Genomic DNA, 23713 nt, shown 5'->3' with positions numbered 1-23713 from the left:
AAAACGGATGAGACTTTGATCTCCAGTTGGGTGACAGTTTGTTGTACCGCCTGTTTGCCATTGAAGACACCAATTTTGATCTGTAAGACTAGAGACTCAAGTCTTGTCTAATTCGTAGGGATAGGATTAGATTAGAGATCTACTTTATTGAGAGCTGAGTGCCAGCCATTGGTTTTGGAGAGGCCTCCTGAGAGATTGTCAGCTGACAGGAAGACAGGAAGAGACAAAAAATGGATCTAAAATGATTTTCTGTGTTAATCGTTCTTTTTATTATTTCTCATTCTTTAGCTATTTGCCTATACTTACAGCTTCACCATACACTAAGTGGCCAGATTATTATGACCTTATGACCACCTAACGTTTGTAGGCAAATTAGCTATAATTCCTCACTGAAGTTGCTATTGGGCCAGACCATTATAAATAGGAAGCAGGCTGTTTACCACGACAGTAGAAGTGATTTTTTTCTGAAGATATGGGTAAACCACGCGATTTAACTGCCTTTGAACGTGGGATTATTGTTGGCGCTAGGAGCCATGGAGCGAGTATCAGCAAAACAGCAGAATTCATTAAATGTTCAAGAGCAGCTGTTGTTAAAGTGTTTAAAGACTGGACTGTCAGGCGAAAATCTGGGTCTGAACGTGCGAATTGTGGACGTCAGCGACTAGTCAATGTTAGGGCAGAACGGAGAGTGGCAAGACTGGTACAAGACAACAGAAGGGCAACAGTGCATCAAATTATTGCAGATCTTAATCAGGGATCCTCTCAAATTATCTTTGAACGCACTGTTTGCCCTACACGGCATCGTATGGGATATGGAAGCCGAAAGGCCTGTTCAAACACCTTTGCTGTCTGCAGTTAACAAGATAAAACGTCTCCAATTCGCACAGGAACACAAGGATTGGACAGTCAAGCATTGGAAAAAAGTCATGTGGTCTGATGAATCACATTTCCAGTTGCATCAAGCAGATGGCAGAGTGAGAATTTGGTGGAAACAGCATGAAAGCATGCACCCCACATGCATGAGTACAACCCTTCAAGCTGGTGGGGGCAGTGTTATGGTTTGGGGCGTGTTTTCCTGGCATGATTTGGGCCCTTTAATTTGTGTGGAACAACGTCTGAATAGCATAACATACCAAAGTATAGTTGCTGATCAAGTTCATCCTATCATGTTGATGGCGTATCCCAATTGAGATGGCTTCTTTCAACAAGACAATGCGCCATGCCACGGTGCTCGTATTGTGCAGGAGTGGTTTCAAGGACATGAGGGAGACTTTACCTTGCTTAGGTGGTCTCCACAATCACCAGATCTCAATCCAATTGAGCATTTGTGGGACGAAGTTGAAAGAGCCATCAGGCAGCTGGTTCCACAACCATCAAATCTCACAGAACTGGACAGTGCTATTCATCAGGCATGGTGTCAGATTCCTCGCATCACCTTTAACATCTCGTGGAGTCAATGCCAAAAAGAATCGCCGCATTATTGAAGGCAAAAGGTGGCCCAACGAAGTACTGATGGGGTGGTCCTAATAATCTGGCCACTCAGTGTATAGTTAATATATATACCTAGGTGACACATGCACCATTAACAATCCTGCCAGCCAGTGCTGCATTCCTCCTCAACCATTGATAATTAAGAAATTCTATGGATTCTGATATATTTTTTCTATTCTGTACAGAAGGATTTAAGGAAGAAGCATATGACAAAACCAATAACAGCATGTATCAGACTGTGCATTTCTACACTTCACCCTGTATCAATCTCAACAATAAATCTGCCTCAGCTCAGACATCCTGTGCTTGTCTGTTGGAAGATTTGTGACTGGGATAAGGAACAGGCCTTGAACCTAAGACACAGTATCACTGATACACAGCCTGATATAGACATAGTCATTGAAAAAGTGTTGTTTTTTTTTTTTGTGTTTAATTAAAGAGAAACTTTACATGCAATAATATGTAACATTGTGTTATCAGAAGCCCAGAAATAAACTTCTGTAGTTGTCATTAACAGAATATTTGGAGACACAAATTGGTGCAGGAGAGAATTCCTGTCAGAGCTTTGTTTACCATCAATGTGAGTGGGAAATGTACATAATGATACACATGCTTTGTTCATAAACATTAAAAATAAATGTTAAGGCCTTATTTACACGGTGTTAACACAGGTCATACATGTCCGTGCATGCTCATAACGGGTCGATCCTGGGAGGGATAGGTGCTGTGTGTGATTGTGCACAGCAGCCTGTTCTTCCCTATGGGAGGACTCGGCTGTACGCTGTCATCTGCACACCTGAACTGCACATCCGTGCAGGTCCGGGTGTCCGTACTTGGACTTGGACGCATACCTGGATACACACGTGTACGGACACCCGGACCTGCATGGTACAGCCCGTGTTAGCCTTGTGTGAATGAGTCCTTACGAGTCTTGAAAACTCTACGGATTGCTAGGTTAAAAAAAAGCTACATTTAGGGAAATTCACTAAAAAGCCAAAGGATTTAGCCGAATGTTCGGCTAAGCCTTTGGCTCGCTCTAGCTGCAGAAAATCCTTCAGTTCAGCCAAACCAAAGGGCTGCAGTATGCGCTATTCCCAATAGTGCATAGAGCAGACTAAGTACACAGCCGAACACAGCCGAGCCGAACCAACATGCTTCGGCTCCGCAAAGCTGAACAAACACTGGAATGAAGCAATAGAATTTTGTTCAAAAATAGAATTAAAAAAAAAAAAAACTTGGTTCCCTTTCCAAATCATACCAGACGCTTTAGGTCTGATAGGAATTTTCGGGGGGTCCTCCAATGTTAAAAAAAAAAAAGTGTGGGATTCCCCTTCAAAGTCATATCAGACCCTTTAGGTCTGGTAGGAATTTTAAGGGGGACCCAACACCCAAAACACCCTGGAAAAGCACCTTGTCCCAATGTTGATGAGGACAAGGGTCTCTCCCCACAACCCTGAACTGGTGTTTGTGGGGGTCTGCTGGCCAGGGAGCTTATCTGCAGCTGGGTGCCCCTTTCATAAAGGGGGCACTCAGATGCAGTCCCCCCTTTTGAATGAGTAAGGGGTAGTTGTTACCCCTACTCATTCACCAAATAGTGAAGAAATAGTAAATAAACACACCAAAGCTTGAAAAACTCCTTTATGGAAACAAAAAACAGAAGATAATTCCTTTATTAGTAGAAAAAAAAAACCATCGATGCCATCCAAAGGTCAATCACATCGTCCAGCGATGTAGATCCTCATCAATTTTGATGAACAACCCCGCTGACTCGCTGAATTAAAAAAAGTCCCACCCCCTGCCGCCCTGTCTGTTGCCCCCGAACTCCCGCCACAAAATCACAGGTCTGGCCCAAATGTAAACAAATGAGTGAAGCAAATCGTGACATCATGACTCGCTCTGCCCATTTGTTTTCATTCCATGCCAGCTCTCCTCAAATGGCATGTAAACAAATGCGAGCAAGTTCCTTGATGTCCCGTGACATTGGGGGTCCCCCGTCCCCCCTAACATTCCTATCAGACCTAAAGGATTTGGTATGATTTGGTAAGGGGACCTATGCTGGATTTTTGGGGGGGGGTTTTTCACATAACATATTTTATTCTTCTTCACCTGCTCGTAGTGAACAGAATGACCGAACCGAATGCTGAGCCGAACATTCGGCAATTTACTCTCTGCTGTTCGGCCCCTTGTAGGATAGGAGTGAAAAGCAGGGAATGAAGTGCCAAATGTGCACCTCTTCCGTTCTGTTCTGAATGTGCTTAGGGTGGTCGGCCGAGCTGAAGTGACGTGAAGTGAGCTGAATGCAGTTGATGTACGGCTGAAAATAGTCGTACAGGGCTGCAGTGAATAGCCCAAGAGGCTTCAGCTCACTTCACTTCGGCTCAGTTATTCATTCAGCTGTCTTCTGCAGCTTACTGAAATCCCATATAGACTTCTTAAAGTGGTTTACTGATTTTCAGTGGGAATCTCTTTCTGTTAGTGGAAATTTGCTTCTTGCTCTCACACTCCACTCCTCTGTGCTGGTATAGCTGAGTAACAACCACACCCCTCAGCACAAGTGTTCTCACACCTGAAGGAAGAGGGAGGGCATGTCTGGCCAGATCTGTTACATTATACAGTGCATTGGGCAGTGTGGTCAAACTTTGGTGCTTATTAGAACGTGCAGTGATATTTCGAAACAATGTACAACTGCTATAACCGAGAATTTGATTAGAATTTAAAGAGCAACTTTGCCTTGTTTTCAATACTAAGCCCCATATAAATAAAACACTACTTCTACCAATCTAAATGACCCCTTGTTTTTTATCATTTCATTTTTTTCTGTTCTTCTTTGATTTATTATTCTTTGATTTCCATTTTATTTTTTTCTTGCAAGCTATGAGCAAAGTATGGGTTCGCTTTAAGTAGAAACCGCCATTCATTTTGGATTAAAGGGAAAGAGTTTAAACCTTAAAAGGGCTGGGTTTACGAATAAGCGGGCCTCCATAAGGCAAAAGTGAAGTCATTGTTGCCTTATGGAGTCCTGTGAGGTTGCAAAACGTCACTATGTATGTGATTATTAAACGTGCACACTGAGCAATTGGATGTTATCTCTGCTACTTGATCTCCATGGTGGCACCATCCACCATTTTTCTTCAGTAAGCACCCCTTTTTTGTCGGTATTTAGGCTGTTTGGAGTATACACAGATATACACGCTTTCTTAATCTAAGAGATTACATAATACTCAGGTTAACATACTAATATTAGCGCAGCTGCTGTATTTTGGACTAATTTGTTGAATTGGCTGTAGTTGCTGTTTAACAACTGTAGGTTATTGTGGGTGGCAGGCTGGACCTTATCCAGCCTAAAGTGTCTGAGAGCTTCTGAACACCCTGTACATACGGCACTAATGCCATAGCATTGTTCATAGTCCCACTACAACACAGGTCTGGCCATCTGGGCTGAAATATCTTTTACACCAGGCTTGCGTTTAATCCCCAATAGGGTCTTGGCTCTTCTGAGTGATATATACGGCTGTATTCTTCCCTTTAAATAAGAATTAAGAATAGTCAGGAGCCACAAAATAAGAAGATAAATCAGTATATTTTAAAGCTGGGCAATCTGAAGCTCGGTAGTGTGCAGACACTGTGCCAAATAAAGCCTAATTTTCGAGCTTATAAAACAACAGAGTTCAGAGCACACCGGAGACAAATACAGTAAAATATTATTGATCCCACAGCCTGGATGTATCAATCTTCAGCTGCTCTTTTAACAGGCGGTAGAGAAGACACAGTGTGATACTTCCACTGAACATCGTTGCTCTCCGCGTAAAGGTAAAAGTAAAATTATTCCACAAACTGCTAATGCTGTTAAGGCAGTCATTTTAAACTGGTGTTTTTGGCCCACATGCAGCCTTCTTCTTTCCTTGTGGCACCTTAGCCAGTCTGAGAAGTTAAAATAAATGAAGTCCCAGTGTTTTCTATGTCTCATTATTGTGAAGCCTGCTTTCATCATTATACATTTCATTATACAGCTTTTACAAGGTACAGAAATCTAATTGACAAAATCTATTTTTAAACATTTCAAACTATTTTAGAAAAGGATGCTGATTCCTAAAGAAAAGCTGTAGCTGTATTTCAATTATGTAAGTTCCACCCCTTCTTGGGTTATTATATCCAAACTTGATACACAGTTATATTTTAGTTTACATGCCTAAGGGAACACATGGGCAGACAGCCTACACTATGTAACTAATTCAGAGTTTTATATAATTGTCCCATGATACCTACAAGCAGATATGAAAGACACTGATGCAGCTATTTATTAATTTATACATTATTAAATTAAATTTTAATGCAACTGATGTAAGAACCTGAATTTGAATTGGCATCACCATCTTGCAGTCGGCTATACAGCAACACTCAGATTGTTATTCACTATTAAGCCGCAGGATCTAGCCGTAGGGTCAGCTGATCTGGGTTCCCCTTTATTAAAGGGGTACACTGATGTGAATAAGCACCCCTGCCCACACCCCCACAACCAATGCCCCAGGGCTTGTGGGGAAGAGGCCCTTGTCCTCATCGGGGCGACCCTGGGAAAGCACACTCCCAGTGCCAAGGGCATGTGGCCTGGTATCACGGGAGGGAGGCGCTTACCTGTCCCCCATCCCCCCCCTTTCCTGGCCTGCCAGGCCTGTGTTCGGATCAAGGGTCTGATATGGGGTTCCTCCTTAAATTTCCTACCAGATCTTAATGGCCTGAAATGACTTTAAGGGGGAATCCTACACACTTTTTTGTTGTTTTTTTTTCATGGGATCCTTTCCTACCAGACGTAAAGGGTCTTGTATTGTTTGGGAGGGGGAACCTCACGCTTTTTTTTTTTCTTTTCAAATGTCATTTTGTTCTTTAAAAATTTCATTTTTGCTGCAGCAGGTTCTATACATTGTACAGATGAGCCACTTTACAGGTAGTTTACGGGGACCCCCCAGGCACAATATTTAAAGGAATATTTCATTTTTATTGTTTCACTTTAAGTGAGGTTAAAATCACTTCTCCTTTAAAAATTTTATTTTTTAAAAGTGTTTTTTTCATTGATTCATGTCCCCTAGGGCAGTACCCGAACCCCCATACACTTTTTATGGCCATTAACTTGCAAATAAGCCTTCAAAATGGGGTCAATTGATTTTCAAAGTTCTACCCCCATAGACTTGCAATGAGTTAGAGTTCGAATTCAAACTTTTTTCATGTTCGAAAGTCCGAATTCGAACTGAACATGAGGGTGTTCGGCCCATCACTACATGAGATAGAGAAGTTGTTATAGAAGGTGTATTCCCGAAATAGAGACGGTGTATTTCATAGATAGAACAGGTGTATTCTGTATATAGAGAAGGTGTACTCTGTAGACAGAGGAGGTGTATTCCATTGATAGAGAAGGTGTATTCTGTAAAGAGAGGAATTGTATCCCATAGATAGAGAAGGTGTATTCTGTAAAAAGAGGAGTTTGATCCCATAGATAGAGAAGGTGTATTCCGTAGAGAGAGGAGGTGTATCCCATAGCTAGAGAAGGTGTATTCCGTAGAAAGAGGAGGTGTATCCCATAGCTAGAGAAGGTGTATTCTGTAGAGAGAGGAGGTGTATCCCATAGCTATAGAAGGTGTATTCCGTAGAGAGAGGAGGTGGATCCCATAGATTGAGAAGGTGTATTCCGTAGAGAGAGGAGGTGTATCCCATAGATAGAGAAGGTGTATTCTGTAAAAAGAGGAGGTGGATCCCATAGATAGAGAAGGTGTATTTCGTAGAGAGAGGAGGTGTATCCCATAGCTAGAGAAGGTGTATTCCGTAGAGAGAGGAGGTGTATCCCATAGCTAGAGAAGGTGTATTGCGTAGAGAGAGGAGGTGTATCCCATAGATAGAGAAGGTGTATTCTGTAAAAAGAGGAGGTGCATCCCATAGATAGAGAAGGTGTATTCCGTAGAGAGAGGAGGTGTATCCCATAGCTAAAGAAGGTGTATTCTGTAGAGAGAGGAGGTGTATCCCATAGATAGAGAAGGTGTATTCTGTAAAGAGAGGAGGTGTATCCCATAGATAGAGAAGGTTTTTTCAGTAGAGAGAGGAGGTGGATCCCATAGATAGAGAAGGTGTATTCCGTAGAGAGAGGAGGTGTATCCCATAGATAGAGAAGGTGTATTCTGTAAAAAGAGGAGGTGGATCCCATGGATAGAGAAGGTTATTTCGTAGAAAGAGGAGGTGTATCCCTTAGATAGAGAAGGTGTACTCTGTAGAGAGAGGTGGTGTATCCCATGGATAGAGAAGGTATATTCTGTAGATAGAGAAGGTGTTAGGGAAGGTGTATCCCATAGATAGAGAAGGTGTATTCTGTAGACAGAGAAGCACAAATTGTGGATTGCAGTTTGAACTGAACATCCTGAGGTGTGGGAATGGAGGAATCCTATTCTTTATATGATTTATTGGACACCTGGGCTAAGAGGCTGTCATTTCTGACTTCTAGCTTCTGAAAAGCCAGTTGCTGCCATGCTGATCTAATGGGTTCAGAACTTTCTGAGTAATTTACATGGAATGAGTATGTAGATCAAGAGTTCCTGCACTTGCTGCATGCTTATTATAAGTCAGTGACTTGAATTATTGATGCCGCATGATCAGCATGACTAACAGACAACCAGATCTCCCAGCAAGAAGTCAGTAATGGCAGCCTCTGTATTCCCCAGCATGTTTCTATGAAGATTTCTGTGAGGTTTCCATGCTTTTTGGCTCATTACAATGTACTCCAGTGTTCAGCTATTTCAGAGGAGCCTTTAACTGACAACTGGCTGTTAGATATCACATGTCTCCTATATCTCAAGCATCTTTATCTCTAATAATCTCTTCTCATATTTATCAATTCATGTAATTTTTAAAAATCATCTTTCAGCATTTTGTTTACTGGTCCTTTAACCCTGTCAATCTAATGCCCAGTCTAGTTAGGGATCATTTGGAAACACTTATATTTTACATAAGCAATCAGAAATTTGAACTGTTATTGTGAAAACAGATGAACATACAGAATGTGTCTTTTTCCTCCCTGTGAGCACAGCTCCACCTACTGACTTGTTCTTCATACTGTCAATGAGATGGTAATAATTACATGAGAATCTGGTATACACAGATAGTTCTACTTATTTATTCTTTTGCATTGCCATCAAGAAGTTAATTGAAGGATAGAAGACAATCTAAAACCATAATTACAATACAGTGGGAATGGCAGCAGCAAGTGTGCACACAAAGTAAATATGGTTTCCATTTACAAATTTAATATGTTTTTACAAAATGCATTTCTCTCAGTGTACTAATGTTAAAATTAGATGCTACGTAAAATTTTGTGAAACTTTAGTAGGAAGTTTTCTGGCTGCTAAATTGAAAAAAATATGGGCAATATCAGTCTTTGCTAAACTGTTGATGTTTGTTTCATGCTTATAAATATTCTATGTTGGTGCTTTTTCTAGTGACGTCCTGTTCAGACCCGGGTGATGTAACTCACAGTCGCAGGATTCTCTCTAATGCAAAGTTCCCTGTGGGCAGTACAGTGCGCTATGTGTGTGATAAAGGCTACATTCTGACAGGTAGCCCAACTCTAAACTGCTACAACCGCCAGGCTGGTGTACCCAAGTGGAGTGACCGACCCCCTAAGTGTGTCCGTAAGTCGCAATGCAACTAGCACTATGCCTGTCCATGTCATTTCTTTTTGCTAGTTAACAGTAATTCTGTTAACAATGTATGCCTGAAGCATCATTACAAGGTAATGCTAATGTAGTACACATGCATGAATAACTACTCTGTGTAGTCTTCAAACACTTATCTTATTATTAAGCACATTAAAACCAATAAATACATTTGGAGGCAACATGCAGTCTGTCTTAAATGCAGGAAATCAATTGTATTGTATGAGGTGTGACAATTTAATGCCTGGAATGCACTGTAAAAAAATTTCTGCTTACCTATACACTAGCAGTTGTTGTCACCTTCAAAGTAGTCACCTTGTGAAGCGACGCACTTTTCTAGATGACTGTGCCACTGCCGGAAACATTCCTGGAATCCCTATTCCGGAACGCTGTGCGGTTTCTTTGTTGCGGTGCGCTGGATGTCCGGAATGTCATCAAATATCTGCCCTTTTAAAGGAGAAATATGAGGTGAGTGCTTTTCACTCACCTCATAGTTCTAGCCGACCTGTGACAATGAGACTGTCACAGGTCGGCTCAGTAGATCGGGAGGTGAGCGAACACATACCCGCGTTCACTCACCTCTCGATTCTGTCACGGCTCTCTGCCGTGACAGGGGAGGGGCTGGATTCCCCCCTCCCCGCTTCGATCCGCCAGTGCTGACTGGCGGAATGGACGGGGGAGGGGGCGGGTACAGCTGGCTATGCCTCTAGATAGGCAGAGCCAGCTGTCAGTCACGCAGCTGGGCGGATCCCGGCATAATTGTCGGGATCCGCTTCAGCTGCGGCGTCTCAGTATACTGCGAGCTACAGCCTAGGGTGACGGGAGGACGCGAATTTGTGTCCTCCCGTTACCCTAAGGAGATATGGGGAAAAGCCTTAACCCCATAGTTCTCCTTTACGACATTTTTGAATTTGGGAAACAGCCAAAAGTCGCAAGGTGCTAAGTCAGGGGAATACGGTGGTTGATCAAGTTTCGGAAAGGATTTCTGGGCCAGGAACTCGCAAACACTTAATGCATCATGCGCTAGAGCATTGTCGTGGTGGAGAATCCACTTGTCAGGCCAAAGTTCCAGTCTTTGTGGACATCTTCCCACCCTCCCTTAAAAAACACTTGATTTCTTCATGGAATATTCACCATAGGTCTGTTGTAAAAGCTAAAGTTTCACTCGCACATTTGCCAATTTTCAGACAAAATTTTAATCCGCTGCTCCAGATTCCTGTCACTCATTTTCCGCCAACAGCGCAAGGCACACACGTGTTATTTCTTCTACTACTCCATAAGGACTGGGTCAGCTGGTCTGCAACCCAGGTAAGTGCAAGTTAGAACATGTGAGAACACGCTTTAGTGTGAATGGCCGTGTGACTCACCACCATAGTGCCATGGGCATTCTGGTAATTACATTGTCACATCATATAGTCCACCAGTCAAAAGCCTGAAAAATAAAAGGAGATGTTGTCTGAGCAGCAGAGAGTCTTGTGATTTGTTGCTTTTAGGTCTTTCTCTGGATTTATGTCCAGAGGTGACAAGGAAAAAATAAAAGACAAAAGGGAAACACATTGATTAAATGTTGCAATTGATGCTGTGCCTCTAACTCTGCTGCCCTAGACACCAGTACATTAGGGCTCATGCACATGGGCACAAATACACGCATATAGGTATACATTGTAAAATACACCTGTATTTGCGGCACTCGATATCCCCAGCTGCTGGATTTTCAGTTTATGGCCTTATTCACACTGCGTTAACTCGCGCCGTACACGTCCGTGTGGCATTTCCACGCCCGTTTGGGGCCGTTCCCGGGAGAGACAGGTGCTGTGTGATTGCACGCAGCAGCCTGTTCTTCCCTATGGGAGGACATACGCACACCATCCGGGGCCGGGTATCTTTGCACTGATGCAGACAGGATTGTTGCAGTTAGCTAAAATTATATTTTATATTATAAACTTTAAGTGACACTAAAGACAAACCAAGTATGTTATATACAGTACTGCCTTTGTAAATGGTATTTTTTTTATTGCATTAGAAAATAAAATGATGGTAATTTTGCTGTCTTTTCTAGCTGAAAAATATGAGCCATGTGTAAACCCAGGAGTACCAGAGAACGGTCATCAGGAACCAGAGAAGAGAGTGTACCAACCAGGGGATGCTGTAAGATTTGCTTGCAGAACGGGGTACATGCTGATGGGAGAGCACAGCCTAAAATGTATTCCAGGGCACCCCTCACAGTGGAGCAGTTCTCCGCCAATCTGCAAAGGTAAACATGAATAAGGAGAAACTTGCTGTGGAGAATCAGTGGGTATAATAATACCGTGAAATGTAATTTTGCTGTCCACATTTACGTCAACAGTGTATGAGTAAGCTGCGTCCCAATGGGTGCAATTGAAAATCCAATCATAATAGACCTACATTAGAAACACTCCTGAGAAGAAGCTAAAGGGGGATTTAATATAAGTAATTCATGATACAGCTCTGAATGTAAGCACTGACTAATAACTAAATGGTGAATGACTAATGTCCACACACTCTGTGCTCCTGTCATTCAGCCTAGAAATGGAGATGGTGTTCTGCAAGTTTTTGAGCATGTCCTATGTTCCACAATCTTCTGAGCACACTGCAATATAGCAAGTGCATACAGATGTTGATAAAATGACAAAGTAAAATGACATTTACTATTGTAATTTTACAATAGTAAAATTACTTTGTTAAAAGAGAACTAAAGCTGCAGCAGGTCCCTGGAGCATATGCCATAATGTGCAAGTAAACTTCCACAGCATACTTACACATAATGGCAAACTTACTTGCCTATTTGCTTCCCCCTCGCTTCAGCTCACCCAAGGAATAAAATACTAACAACAAACAATGCAATCCAGAGCTTTGACCCCAGCTACATAACCAACATTGTCTCAAAATATCACCCAAACTGTCCTCTCCACATCTCCCAAGACCTCCTGCTCTCCAACTCCCTAGTCACCTTCTTCCATGCTAACCTCCAGGACTTCTCCAGAGCTTCTCCCATGCTCTGGAACTCCCAACCTATCTGATTATCTCCTACTCTGTCCACCTAAAAACTCTTCTGTTCAGTGAAGCCTACCTCTCTTATACCTAAGAACTGAACTTTTACCTTCTCTATCAATTCATCCTCAAAGTTACTACCGTTTGAATCACTTGCATGTCCCTTTTAGGTAAGCTCATGCAAGCTTAGTTATAATATATTGTACATATACCAGTTTTTATTTCCAATATATGTGTATTGAGTTTTTCAAGATTTATATACCAGTTTTTGCCATGCATATTATTCATTTAACGCATCTTAAAGTAGAACCCAATTCTCTGGTCAAATTTATTCACTATTGGGAAGTTAGCTCCTTGGGTTTTTAAGTGCCTGTGTCTCCTTAGGGGAGGATTTTCATACTTTCTGTGGCAGTGACAGTGGTCACAAAGACAGAGGATATCTCCCATGGAGACACACATAGCAATAAAAACACTTTCTTTTAATCTAGTGGCAAAGGGTCAGGACCTCTGTAGGTATTTATTGTTGTCCATGTTCCTGTTGGTGAAATTCACCACACTTCCTGTTCTAGAGATGCTAGTAAACGAGACAGGAAGTATTGGGAAATCTCCCCAAACATGACAGCAGCTGTGACCCTTTAACCAGTCTATTTTTTTAAGCCCAATTAAAGAAATAGAAATAGATATGAGGTAATACACACATGCACAAACAATCTATATTAGCCTTACCTCCACTTTCCTGTTAAAGCAGTTGTCTAATGAATTAAATATAATTCTGCAACCCAATGGGCTAAACCCAGTGCATTACCTCAGTAGTCAGAACTGGTCAGGCACACCACCTCATGTTCTCTGCAAAACAAGTCTGTTTGAGGACACTTGTGCTGATGGGTGTGGATATTACTCAGCTCTGCCAGCAAAGGGCACTGGAGTGGGCAGGAAGCAGATTTTGAACTGGGAGAAAAAGGTTTTCCGAGCACAAACCAGCCACAAACCATGAAATGAGGGAGGTACAAGAATATAAAAAAGATCAAAAGGTGTGCGATCAAAAACTACTAATTTGAGTAGTTTTGGCTGCAGTAACACATTTATACATCTTCTTACCAATCATGTCTGACGGGGGCTCTCAGTGTGTGTGTGTCTGAAATGTGTGCCAAGTGCCCCCTGTTGATAGTCATGTTCAAGCAACACTTAAAGGATAAGTTCACCTTTTGCAAAAATAAAATAAATAGTTAATAATATATTTTTTTTTAAATATGCATTTCTTTAATATTTGCATTCAAGCCTGGAAAGCATTGTGATTGTTATCACTTGATCACAGCTGCAAAGCTCAGGCTTCTGCACATTATCTCCCAGGCAGAGCTCATACGTAGGTACGGAGTTTCAGTTGGAGAGATGGGGGGAAGGACGGCTGGACTTCAAACTGCATTAAATCACCTCATACGGTGTCCAGCCATCCTCGCTCAATGTTAGGTTTACTCTGCTCGATCAAGCAGAGTAAACCTTTCCGGGAGAAAGTGTTTCTCTCCCAGGCGGCCGGGAGCCACTATTTAATAGCGGGAGACACCCGGCAACCCCTGGCAAATTGTCATTCGACCCCCGAAGGGGTCCCGACCCACAGGTTGAGAACCGCTGCTCTAGGTTGATGCGGGAATATGGGCAGCTCTACCTATAGTGAGGCTGGACGCCGGATGCATGGCGCCGCCATCTTGGTGTATATCTAGGTATACACCAAGATGGTGGGGCCAATATCGGCGTGTGACGTCACCTGACGCCAGGCATGCATGGCGTCATGTAACGTCATGCTCCCTGCCTCCGAGATAGTGGCACGCATTCACAGAACACGCCGGTGGGCAACATGGCCTCCGCACATTCTCAAACAAATTATTATGCACCTGAATATATTTTTCCTATATTCGGACATATAGTAATTCATTAATTTTACATGTAGTCTAGGTTTTGTGTTCTGTTTTCTATTTTTACTTTTCTAGATGCACTTACTTGAAAAAAGGGTGTCGGCATGACATCCTGACACTTTATTTTTATAGACTCTATTGTAGTTTGACATTTATTGTTTACCTTCTGTTGTTTTATTTGATAAGAATAGTAATATTGTGCCTACAAGTTTAATACCTTTGAATAAAAGTTTTATTTTTATCATACTTTTTAATATGTTTCTTTGCGGCTTAACAAAATAAGAGTCTTTAATTGGTGCGGATATTGGGGGAAATGGGTGTGGTTACGGGGGTGTGGCCACTAAAGGGTGTGGCCACTGAGGGGCGCTGTAAAGCTTTCTCGCACAGGGCGCCTAAAGGCCTAAGGCCGGCCCTGGCCGGATGAGGTGATTTAATGCAGTTTGAAGTCCAGCCGTCCTTTCCCCCATCTCTCCTAACTGAAATGCCGTACCTCCATATAAGCTATGCCTGGGAGAGAATGTGCAGAAGCCTGAGCTTTGCAGCTGTGATCGAGTGATCACGATTGCAATGCTTTCCAGGCATGAATACAAATATTAAATAAATTCATATTTTTAGATATATTATTAATTAGGCATTTCTTTAATTTTTGCAAAAGGTGAACTTATCCATTAAAGCAAAATAATTATAACTAACATTAAATAATTATACCAGTAACTTTAACCCCTGCATGGACTGGCTTTGCAGGCATAAAAGGTTGCCAAGGCAGTGCATAGACATAGTTGTACAGATGTTTAACCCAAAGCTAGCTTGTGGCACATTTCTTTGTTCATCAAACTAGAATAGATCCACTAGATTCCAGGTCCAGGAAATGACAGTCCAGGGAAAATAAACACGGTGAAGCAAATCAAATATTTTAGGAATGCTGTTATCAGAATCAATCTAATGTAGTTACTTGCAGTTGAAGCTTGCTTTGAAAGCAAAATGGGATGACAGCACACTTAAAATGTCAGTCTGTTAGTATATCTAACTATGCTATCACTGGCATTATAAGAGCTCAAGTATTGTGGGGGCTATTTTACACTTTCCATACAAACCTAGGAAAGGCTGGAATATCCACTCACAAATTAAAAAACAGTCCTGTTTCCTGGTCTAAAAGGATGTGAATGGGAAGACCCCCTATAATTTCCATTCGTAGTATCAGTCTTTTAATAACCGTCTGATACATCTAACTCTAATAAATCAGATAGGCAAAATGGGTAACATTGTAAAGGGCAAATCTATGACATAATTATTTTTGCCATAAATATAGATGATGATAAAGGCTGTTGGCATTTATTATAGCCTTGTTCAAACAATTTTAGTCATCAGTATTGCACATTGTAATTATAACATTATTCTTAGACCCCCAATCTAGGCATCTTTGGTACAATGCCAAAAAAATATAAGGCAGCTCTACCTTCCAATATTTCTCCATACTACGTTATTTATGGCTTACAAATGTATTATAATGTGTTGGCTAACTGATAAACCTCCAGACATTTCCTTTTGGGTTTCACAAGTCAGAACAATTATTTCCTTTGACTTTATTACCATCTACATCAGGAAGCGTCCTAAAAAGAAGTGTAATAAAAAATGTAGTAGTGTTGGTTGGACGATGTTCAAACAGCACGCAGGGCTTCCTGTGCCTAGCATCATTTCCTGCTTCTGTTGCTCTCAGCCCATATCTCATGCCGATTCTGTATTAATATATGATTGGCTACTGTGTATCTAACACTAAAGACAGATGAGTATAAACGAATAAAATACTCTACACCATAATTCAAAAATTTACCATTTTCTGTTGTGTTTGACAATATACAGATGTTGCAAGTCATTCCATAAACCTACAGTACTTTCATATATGAGAGACTGAAGGTACATTCACACGTGTGTTGTGGCAACACACACATTAACGTGTGTTTCATCCTTGTATGGCAACACACGTGCTCTATGTGTGGTGCGTTGCAGTGCCATTCATTGTGAATGGCAGCCCAATGCATTGTACAGTAGAACCCAAAATACCATAGCGCACCACAACTCATATACCATGCATTGTGGTGCACTGTGTTTTTTAAGAAGGGTCATGTTAGTTTTTTTATCATGTGGTGTGTTGGCAATGCAACATACCTTAACGCATGTGTATCAACGTACCACAATGGTATGCTTGTGCTTGAATGAGACCTAATGCACAACACCTTTGGCTGAAGTACAGTAGCTTCATAGAGACTACTCTAGGACTTGTCAACATCTCCAACCCCAGAAATTGCCGTCTTGGCATCTTTGGAGATCTCTAAATTCGTACCCGGGCTGATTCCCTCCTATGATTCCCTCCAAAACAATAATACTACTAACCTGGAAACGTCAGTCCTCTCCATCTTTATCGTAATGCAAGCAGGTAATAAACATTGCTCTCCCATTATACAAATTGACATCTTAGCTCAGGAATAAGACAGAATACTTTGAAATAATCTGGAGTTCCTGGTCCTAAATCTACCCTTACACTTTCTGGCTTAGCTTCTGGGGATCAAGAACTCCTGTAAAATTGCTCCAAAACGGTACATGTATTATTCTCATGTATGTAAACAACAATAGCAATAGTCTTTATATTGTACCAATGGACAACAGGAGGTAAGCTTGTTCATTTGTAAGAACTGCATTGTTCTTATACACAGCATGTAAAACCTAATACATTACATATGTATTATAGGTTGTGTATGTTTCTCTGTCTTAATTTGCACAAGTAATACAATAAAAATAAATAATCAAGTTTATAGGTTGAACCAAAACGTTCAGTATATGCCATGAGCTATAGAAGCCAAACAAAAATGATATCTGGCAACAGAAAGTGAAACCTGATTGGTTTGGATACCTCTCTAAGCACATCATCAATGCTTTTTGTACAGTTGAGTAAGCTTGTGTGTGTGAAATGATGCAAATAAAATTTCCTAGTAACATGATGAATATTATTTTTTCCTTTCCTAGCTTCCTATAAAGAATTTTACAGCAATCAGGGTATAGAAGGTAAGTAATATTTTAAAAATTAGGTTTTGTGTTTGACACCATGCATGCTTATTATGTGCTTATTGTTATAGCTAAACGTATGTACACTAGTCAGGTAGAAGGACGAGGTAAAAAAAAACAGTTGTGTTCATGGATGGTCAAAATTTTGTATAATAGGTTTAGTGGTATATTTATGAATCAGAGAATGTGACATTCACTGAACATTTACTGCAAGTTTATCCTGGTTTAGAGCAATGATGTGCCGCTGTTGCTAGAGTAAGTGGGTGTAGGCAGGAAGTGGCCCTGTGTATGCCATGTTTCATGTTACACCCATATGTAGGGTGTAACATGAAACATGGTGATGTCCCCGCACTTGTAGTCCATTCATTCTTCCTCCTATTCATGTTATTGAATATCCAAACTTCGGTACAAACAGAGGCGGGAGTGAGAATCTGCAGGAGCCAGAGCATTGCACCCGCGTTCCATGGATCGAGATTGCAATGCTTTACTGGCGCCAGTGCAAAATAATAATAAATGGTCATTTTTTTCTTTTATGAAGAAGTGTATTTATTTTTATTTTTTTTAAAGGTGGACTTTACTTTTAAGCTAGAGAGTCAGTGTTATGGCTTAAAGGGTTAGTTCACCTACCGCAGTGCGCTTTCTCCCTCTAGCAATGGTGGCACCCATTCTTTAAACATCATAAACAAAGGATAAAAAGCCTACCCGTGCGTACAGTTGAATTTGAACCCCCTATGGAGGTTCTGTACGCACAGAAAGGCTTTTTATCCTACCTCTATGATGTTTTGACATTGATTGAATAACTATCTGCTATTTTAAGTTGGTGTATTGATTAATACTAGTACCGGCAAAAAAGCCCCAGTTATAATGCACTATGGACCTAGTCCCAATAGAAATTTCCCAAATATAAAAAGATAAAATCATAGTAGACAACATGTTTAAAAAGTCTTCAGGTACATTGTGTTACACTGCTAAGATAACATATCAAAGCTTGCACTGCTCAGAACTATGCCTTTAGATTTAACAGATTAGCGCAACAGAACAAAACAGTAGCCAGCAAAAGAGATAAAAGAAACTAGGCATAGTGCCTTAGCTTGCCACCAGCCTTTACATGCTCTAATCTTTTTTTTATGTGTCCCCAATTTGCCTCTATCTCTGTTTTGGATAGTGGAAAGCTTATTTTTGAACGAACATACTTGTCTTGGGCAGGTATAAAAAATCTTGCTTTGGTTAATCCTTTTAAAACACTGTCTTTTAGTTAGCTTCTATTGCTACGTGAAGGGTACCCAAGGAGGAAAGTTATTGAACTAACCAACTAGTTGACAGTAAAGACTTAGTTAGCTCATAGTGCTTCAGAAATCCTTTGTTGTGTATTAAATCTATATTTGTAAATATTGTATATAGATGTATCTATAGACATCTATATATATCTATACATAACAATTGTTTTAAAATAGATAAATAAAAAAAAAACAATATAAAAAAGGTAACCAAAGCCATTATAGTTACCCTTAAAAGGAAATTTCACTTACTAAAAAAAAAATATATAGGACATGATATGATTACTTCACAAACCATTTTATAATATAATCTTATAGAAGATTACTTTTTCATTTCATTCTGCATATGCTGTAATGTTTTCAAACTCTCAAAAACTTTAAGGGGTCTATTCACAAAGCATGCCGAAGGATCCAGCCATAGCTTTGGCTGATCCTCCGGCTAGCTTCGGTTGCGAGAGCCCTTCGGTTCAGTTTTTTTATATTCACTATAGCCCGTACAGCCGCCAAAGGCGGCCGAGCGGCTCAGCCGAGCCAAAGGCATATGCTTCGGCTTGACTGAGCCGAAGTGACAGGGAAAGCAGGGTGAACGGCTGGCCGTACGCCTCGCAAATGACAGCTGGGCGGAGCCAACCATGATCTCCCAGCTGGCTCTGCCCAGTTGTAATGACAGATCAGCGTCCCCAAATGACCTGGGGACGTTGAACTGTCATTAAACAATAACAACTGGGCGCACAGTTGTTATTCATTGGTCGCTGCTAGCTCCGTCCAATTGTTGTTTTTTAAATCTTTATTTTTGTAATATTTATTTACATTTTAAATATCTTTTTTTCAACTTTTGTTGTTTTTGTTTACTTTTTTCATTGATTTTCGATTCTGCTCAGTACCACAGAGGTACTGAGTATAGGGGCGAACGGCAGTGAGTGAGCTGCCTGAGCTTCGGCTCAGCTTCTGTGCCGAAGTGCAGCCGATGTACGACTGATTTCAGCCGACGTACGGCTGACATCAGCCGTACTTAGCCGAACGTTGCTCAGCTCACTTCACTTTGGCTCGGTTATTCACTCGGCTGCCTTCGGCAGCTTAGTGAATAACCCTGTAAATGTCCTTTACTGCTTGTGTGATTGGCTCACTGCCTTTCCCATATGTCTGAACTGAGATACCAGCAAATTTCAGACATCCTCTTTTATTCTGAGTGAGACGCTCTCCAAGGATCATCCTCGCCTTAAAGACTGAAGACGCTGCAGCTTTTTTTTTCTCTTCACAAAATTGAGATTGCTCAAGTGATTATAATGAAGGCAGATCCTCCCGTTCAGAAATCAGTAAGAAAGGCCATGATAAGACAAAAGTATATAAATCTGTAAAAGGTTTTCTAAAAACCTTGTATACAGTTTACCACAGGCTTTGGAGAAAAGCAGTGAGCCAATAACACAAATAGGAAATGAGATTTCTGAGTCTGTAGATCCCTGGTGCCAAACCAGCTGCCCTTTGCCATTTACTGTGCGGCCCTTGGGGTGCCTGTTGACAGTATTCTGTGTTTTGGTGCTTACTCAGTGAAGACAAAATTTTCTTTAGATTGGCTTCTAGGAGATAAAAGGTTTAGTTTACTTTTTTCACGCGGTCTTACTTTGGTCTGTGCTGTCAATTTCTTTTATCTTTTTATGTTATTTTTTCCTTTGATCTTTTATAATGGATCTTCTTAAGAGAGATTTCAAATGGGGCACAAATCTCATTTAAGGGGCCAGTAGGGAGAACAAATGTGGAATCCGGTTTGTAAAGGGGCTGTTATGACAGTAATCGTAGTAGCTGTTTTATGTAAATGTGTCTCTTTTTGAGATTTTAAAAATTCCCCCAAGTGTGGGGAATGTAAAATGAAAGAAGCGGATTGGCTGCCATGTACATTTTCTCCAGTTTTGATAAATTCTCTGCAGTGTCTTTTGTAAATATTTAGATCAGTAGTGTTCTAGCCACACGAAGCTTCCTGTTTTAGATTTTGTAACACATCTAACTCTTCATTTCTGTTTTTCATTAGTCCCCACAGAACATAGTTTATTACTCATTGATCCTGCTTGTAGATCCATTATTTTTCCTATTCCTTTAACAGGGTGACAACGCTGTTCGCTCACCAACGAAATCACTGCAGCATTGTCACCCTGTGGACAGTGTAGTCTTAGATCGACTTGCAATTCTGAATGGACGTTAGTCCAAATGAATGAAAAGTGACCTTTGTAAGACCCCCTTCCCCTCCAGCAGTGATATGTGATATGTAGCTTATCTCAACCTCCTGTTAGGGCCCATTCACACCATTGCATTATATTAAGCACATTAACACCATTGCATTACATGTATTGGTGCATTGCAGTGTCATTTGAATGGCACCCCAACACATCTCTGCAATGGATGGTAACACATTACTGTGCATTTCGTGGTGCTGCCTTACAAAAAAATGCATCCTGCACTGTTAAAGATCTGTCAGGATGTGTTTGGGCCGCACAATTTAATGAATAGGTTGCCTTAACGCAATTTAACGCACGCCATAATGTGCACCACAAATGATCAGACTGATGTGAATGGGCCTTAAAGTAGAATTAAAGTCTCCTTTGTTTTTGCATATATAAATGCAAGCAAGCAGTAGATATATGCAAAAACATTAAAAAATAAATAAAAAGGTTAACAAAAAGGTCAATACTTACCTCTGTCTCTGCCGCTCGCTCCCGTCTTAAGATCTAAGGACTCTGGAGGGGCCCTGCAGGATGATGGGGTAGGTGCATGCGCAGTAGAGATCTTCGGCGGGGAGAAGAGGAGAGACACAGAGGAGCTGAATGCATGCAGCCAGAAGTGTACAGACACCGTGGGACCCCACGAGTCTGCGCTGGATCAGAGACCGGCACCAGCACTGGAGGAAAGTGGGAGTAGGAAGATGATCAGATCAAGAGTCCTTAAAGAGTCATTTCAGGTAAGTCCTTAAAGTAGTAGACATGTGCACCAGCAAAAAAAATTTTTGTTTTGTTTCAATTCGAATTTTGCGTTATTTTATTTTTCGGGATTCGGGTCCGAAAGTCAATTCGTTTTGGGATTCGGACGAAATTTGTTATCAGTAGTCTGTATGATGTTTCATTTCGTTGCAGCAAAGTGACATTAAAAATGTTCACTTTGCTGAAACGAAAATTCATGCAGACTACAGCTAACGAATTTCGTCCGAAATTTTGTTTTTGGAAATTCGGATTCGTTTTTTCGTTCGTCATTTCTGTTATTCCGAAATTCTGATACATCTGAATCTCCAATAACGAAACACATTTTTCCGAAACGAATCGCACATGTCTATAAAGCATCATGGCAGGGGGAGGAAAACATTTGTGACTTTACTGTCACTTCCACTGCCTCTTTTGCTGGACAGCTTGGTCTTCATGTATATGTGGAGAAAATGATAAATAATGTCACGAGAACTAAAAAAAAATATACTAAACAATTGATATACTAAATACTGTTGTAACAGGTATTGACCACATACTGTTAGCAGACTACCACATGAATGCCTAATGTCTGTGGCTAGATTTGGATGACCACTGTTCTGGAATTACACACAGTTCAATGAGAATAGTTACCTGTTTTAAATAAATGTCAGTGTGGATTATGTTTGAATGTGATTCCTGTGCGCAGAGGAGATTGTATGTGACAGACACGCTGTCTGCCTGACTTGATTGAATCTTGCTGTGCTCTTTTCATCCAGCTGTGGAGAAAGCAGCAGCTTCAGGCATCCCCGTAGAAGGCACACACATTCTGCTGGCTGTCTTTGTTCCTGTTATCATGGTGGCTCTTGTCATCGCAGCCATCTACCTTTATTTCTCAAAGTAAGTAAACACAAACGTCAAGTGTGGTTGCCCACAATAAACCAGATACTACAAGCCCCCTCTGTAAAAAGAGCTTATTTTCCTTTCTTTATGTACAGGCTACAAGGAAAAGCTCTGCTACGTCTGCCACTTTCTTCCTCTCCTCCATACGATCAAGTCACGGTGGAATCTGCGTTTGACAATCCAACATTTGAGACGGGAGTAAGTAGCCAATTCCATGCAATGATCTTTTACTGCATGCGTGCCATACACTGCAACATTTATATAATTTCACAGGAAGTGTTCAAATTACCTGGGAGTGTTGTCCAACGCCTGTCAATTGAGACAATGTTTGTCTCTATGGTAAAGACTTAAAGTGACACTAAGTGACACTAAACTCAGGAGATAAATCTTAAAAAATGCATTTAAGTACCTTAACTATTAACAATACTGGACCTCTTTAGTGTATTATTAAGCTGTATCTGGATTGGTGGTGATTATTAATCATCTCTGGATTGGTGGTGACACTGTCCTTCCTTCTGGAGGGTGGCTTCTTTTGTTTCCCATGGTCCTTGTGTGTGTTATAGTCCCCGATCCAAGCTTGCTTGTGATGGACTACAATCTCATGTTTATTTAGCTAATTTGTATTGAGATTGTGGTCCATCATGGGAGCGAGCGCCAGAGGCCAGGGGGAGTGATTAGAGAGGGAGATGAGTGCTTAGATGTTGAGCTTTTATTAAAAGTTTAAGTTTGTATATCAGTGACAGTGCTGTTTAGGCAGCTCTTTTTGAGGTGGTGGTTAAAAGAGCAGACAGAGTTGCTAATAAAGGTATCATGCTTGGAAAAGTTCACTTTTCCAATTAAAACCTATTGTAAAGCACTACAGAATATGATAATCAGATAAATATATTTATACATAATAATAATAATCTTGATTTTTTTTTTGTTTCTTTTTATATATTGACGTTCCAGGACTCAAGAGAATACGAAGTGTCCATATAGGTGGAATAGCAGCTTCCGTGTCAGTGGAAAAGACCTAGAAGGACAAACCATACAGTATTGTTATTGTCACCTGAGAAGATTCTGGAATTGTCACTTCTTTAGTGGCGAAACTGGGTAATTGACCCCACTGTGGGCAGAGATACTTTTCAGAAATGGCGCAGCATTGGCCTTTACTGCAACTCTCAATGAACTTGACATTTCCAGCTCTCCTATCCTTCTGTCCGGTTCCTGCCACTGTTCTTATTGCTCCTCGTCATCAGTTCTTCTCTCAGCTCCAGACCCAGGTCCTTCCTGTGTCCTCCAAGTTGAAATTTGAATAGATACTTATGTGATCCAACCCAGCTCTTAGCTGCAGTGTGAAGGGTTATGAGTTATAGCCTAATAGTAAATATGATGTCATGGGTTTAGAAGGAGTACAGGAGTTAGAAAACAAATTGCATGAAAAA

The 23713-nt window shown here is 40.9% G+C and overlaps 1 protein-coding gene across 1 annotated transcript in view; it reads left to right on the top strand.

The window, feature by feature from the left end:
- SEZ6 (seizure related 6 homolog) overlaps positions 1-23267 on the top strand; it is a 218825-nt gene extending 195558 nt beyond the window's left edge. Inside the window, exons 12-17 of the mRNA XM_018562039.1 lie at positions 8967-9158; positions 11242-11436; positions 17126-17164; positions 22166-22286; positions 22385-22487; positions 23238-23267. Coding sequence (XP_018417541.1) covers positions 8967-9158; positions 11242-11436; positions 17126-17164; positions 22166-22286; positions 22385-22487; positions 23238-23267 — 680 coding nt within the window. The remainder of the gene's footprint in view (positions 1-8966; positions 9159-11241; positions 11437-17125; positions 17165-22165; positions 22287-22384; positions 22488-23237) is intronic.
- Positions 23268-23713: the final 446 nt, after the last annotated feature.

The sequence above is a fragment of the Nanorana parkeri genome, unplaced genomic scaffold, assembly GCF_000935625.1.
Source record: "Nanorana parkeri isolate BGI_ZX_2015 unplaced genomic scaffold, ASM93562v1 scaffold557, whole genome shotgun sequence".
NCBI classification, from domain to species: Eukaryota; Metazoa; Chordata; class Amphibia; order Anura; family Dicroglossidae; genus Nanorana; species Nanorana parkeri.
The sequence above is the reverse complement of the archived record's forward strand: the minus strand, read 5'-3'. Positions and strand labels throughout refer to the sequence as shown.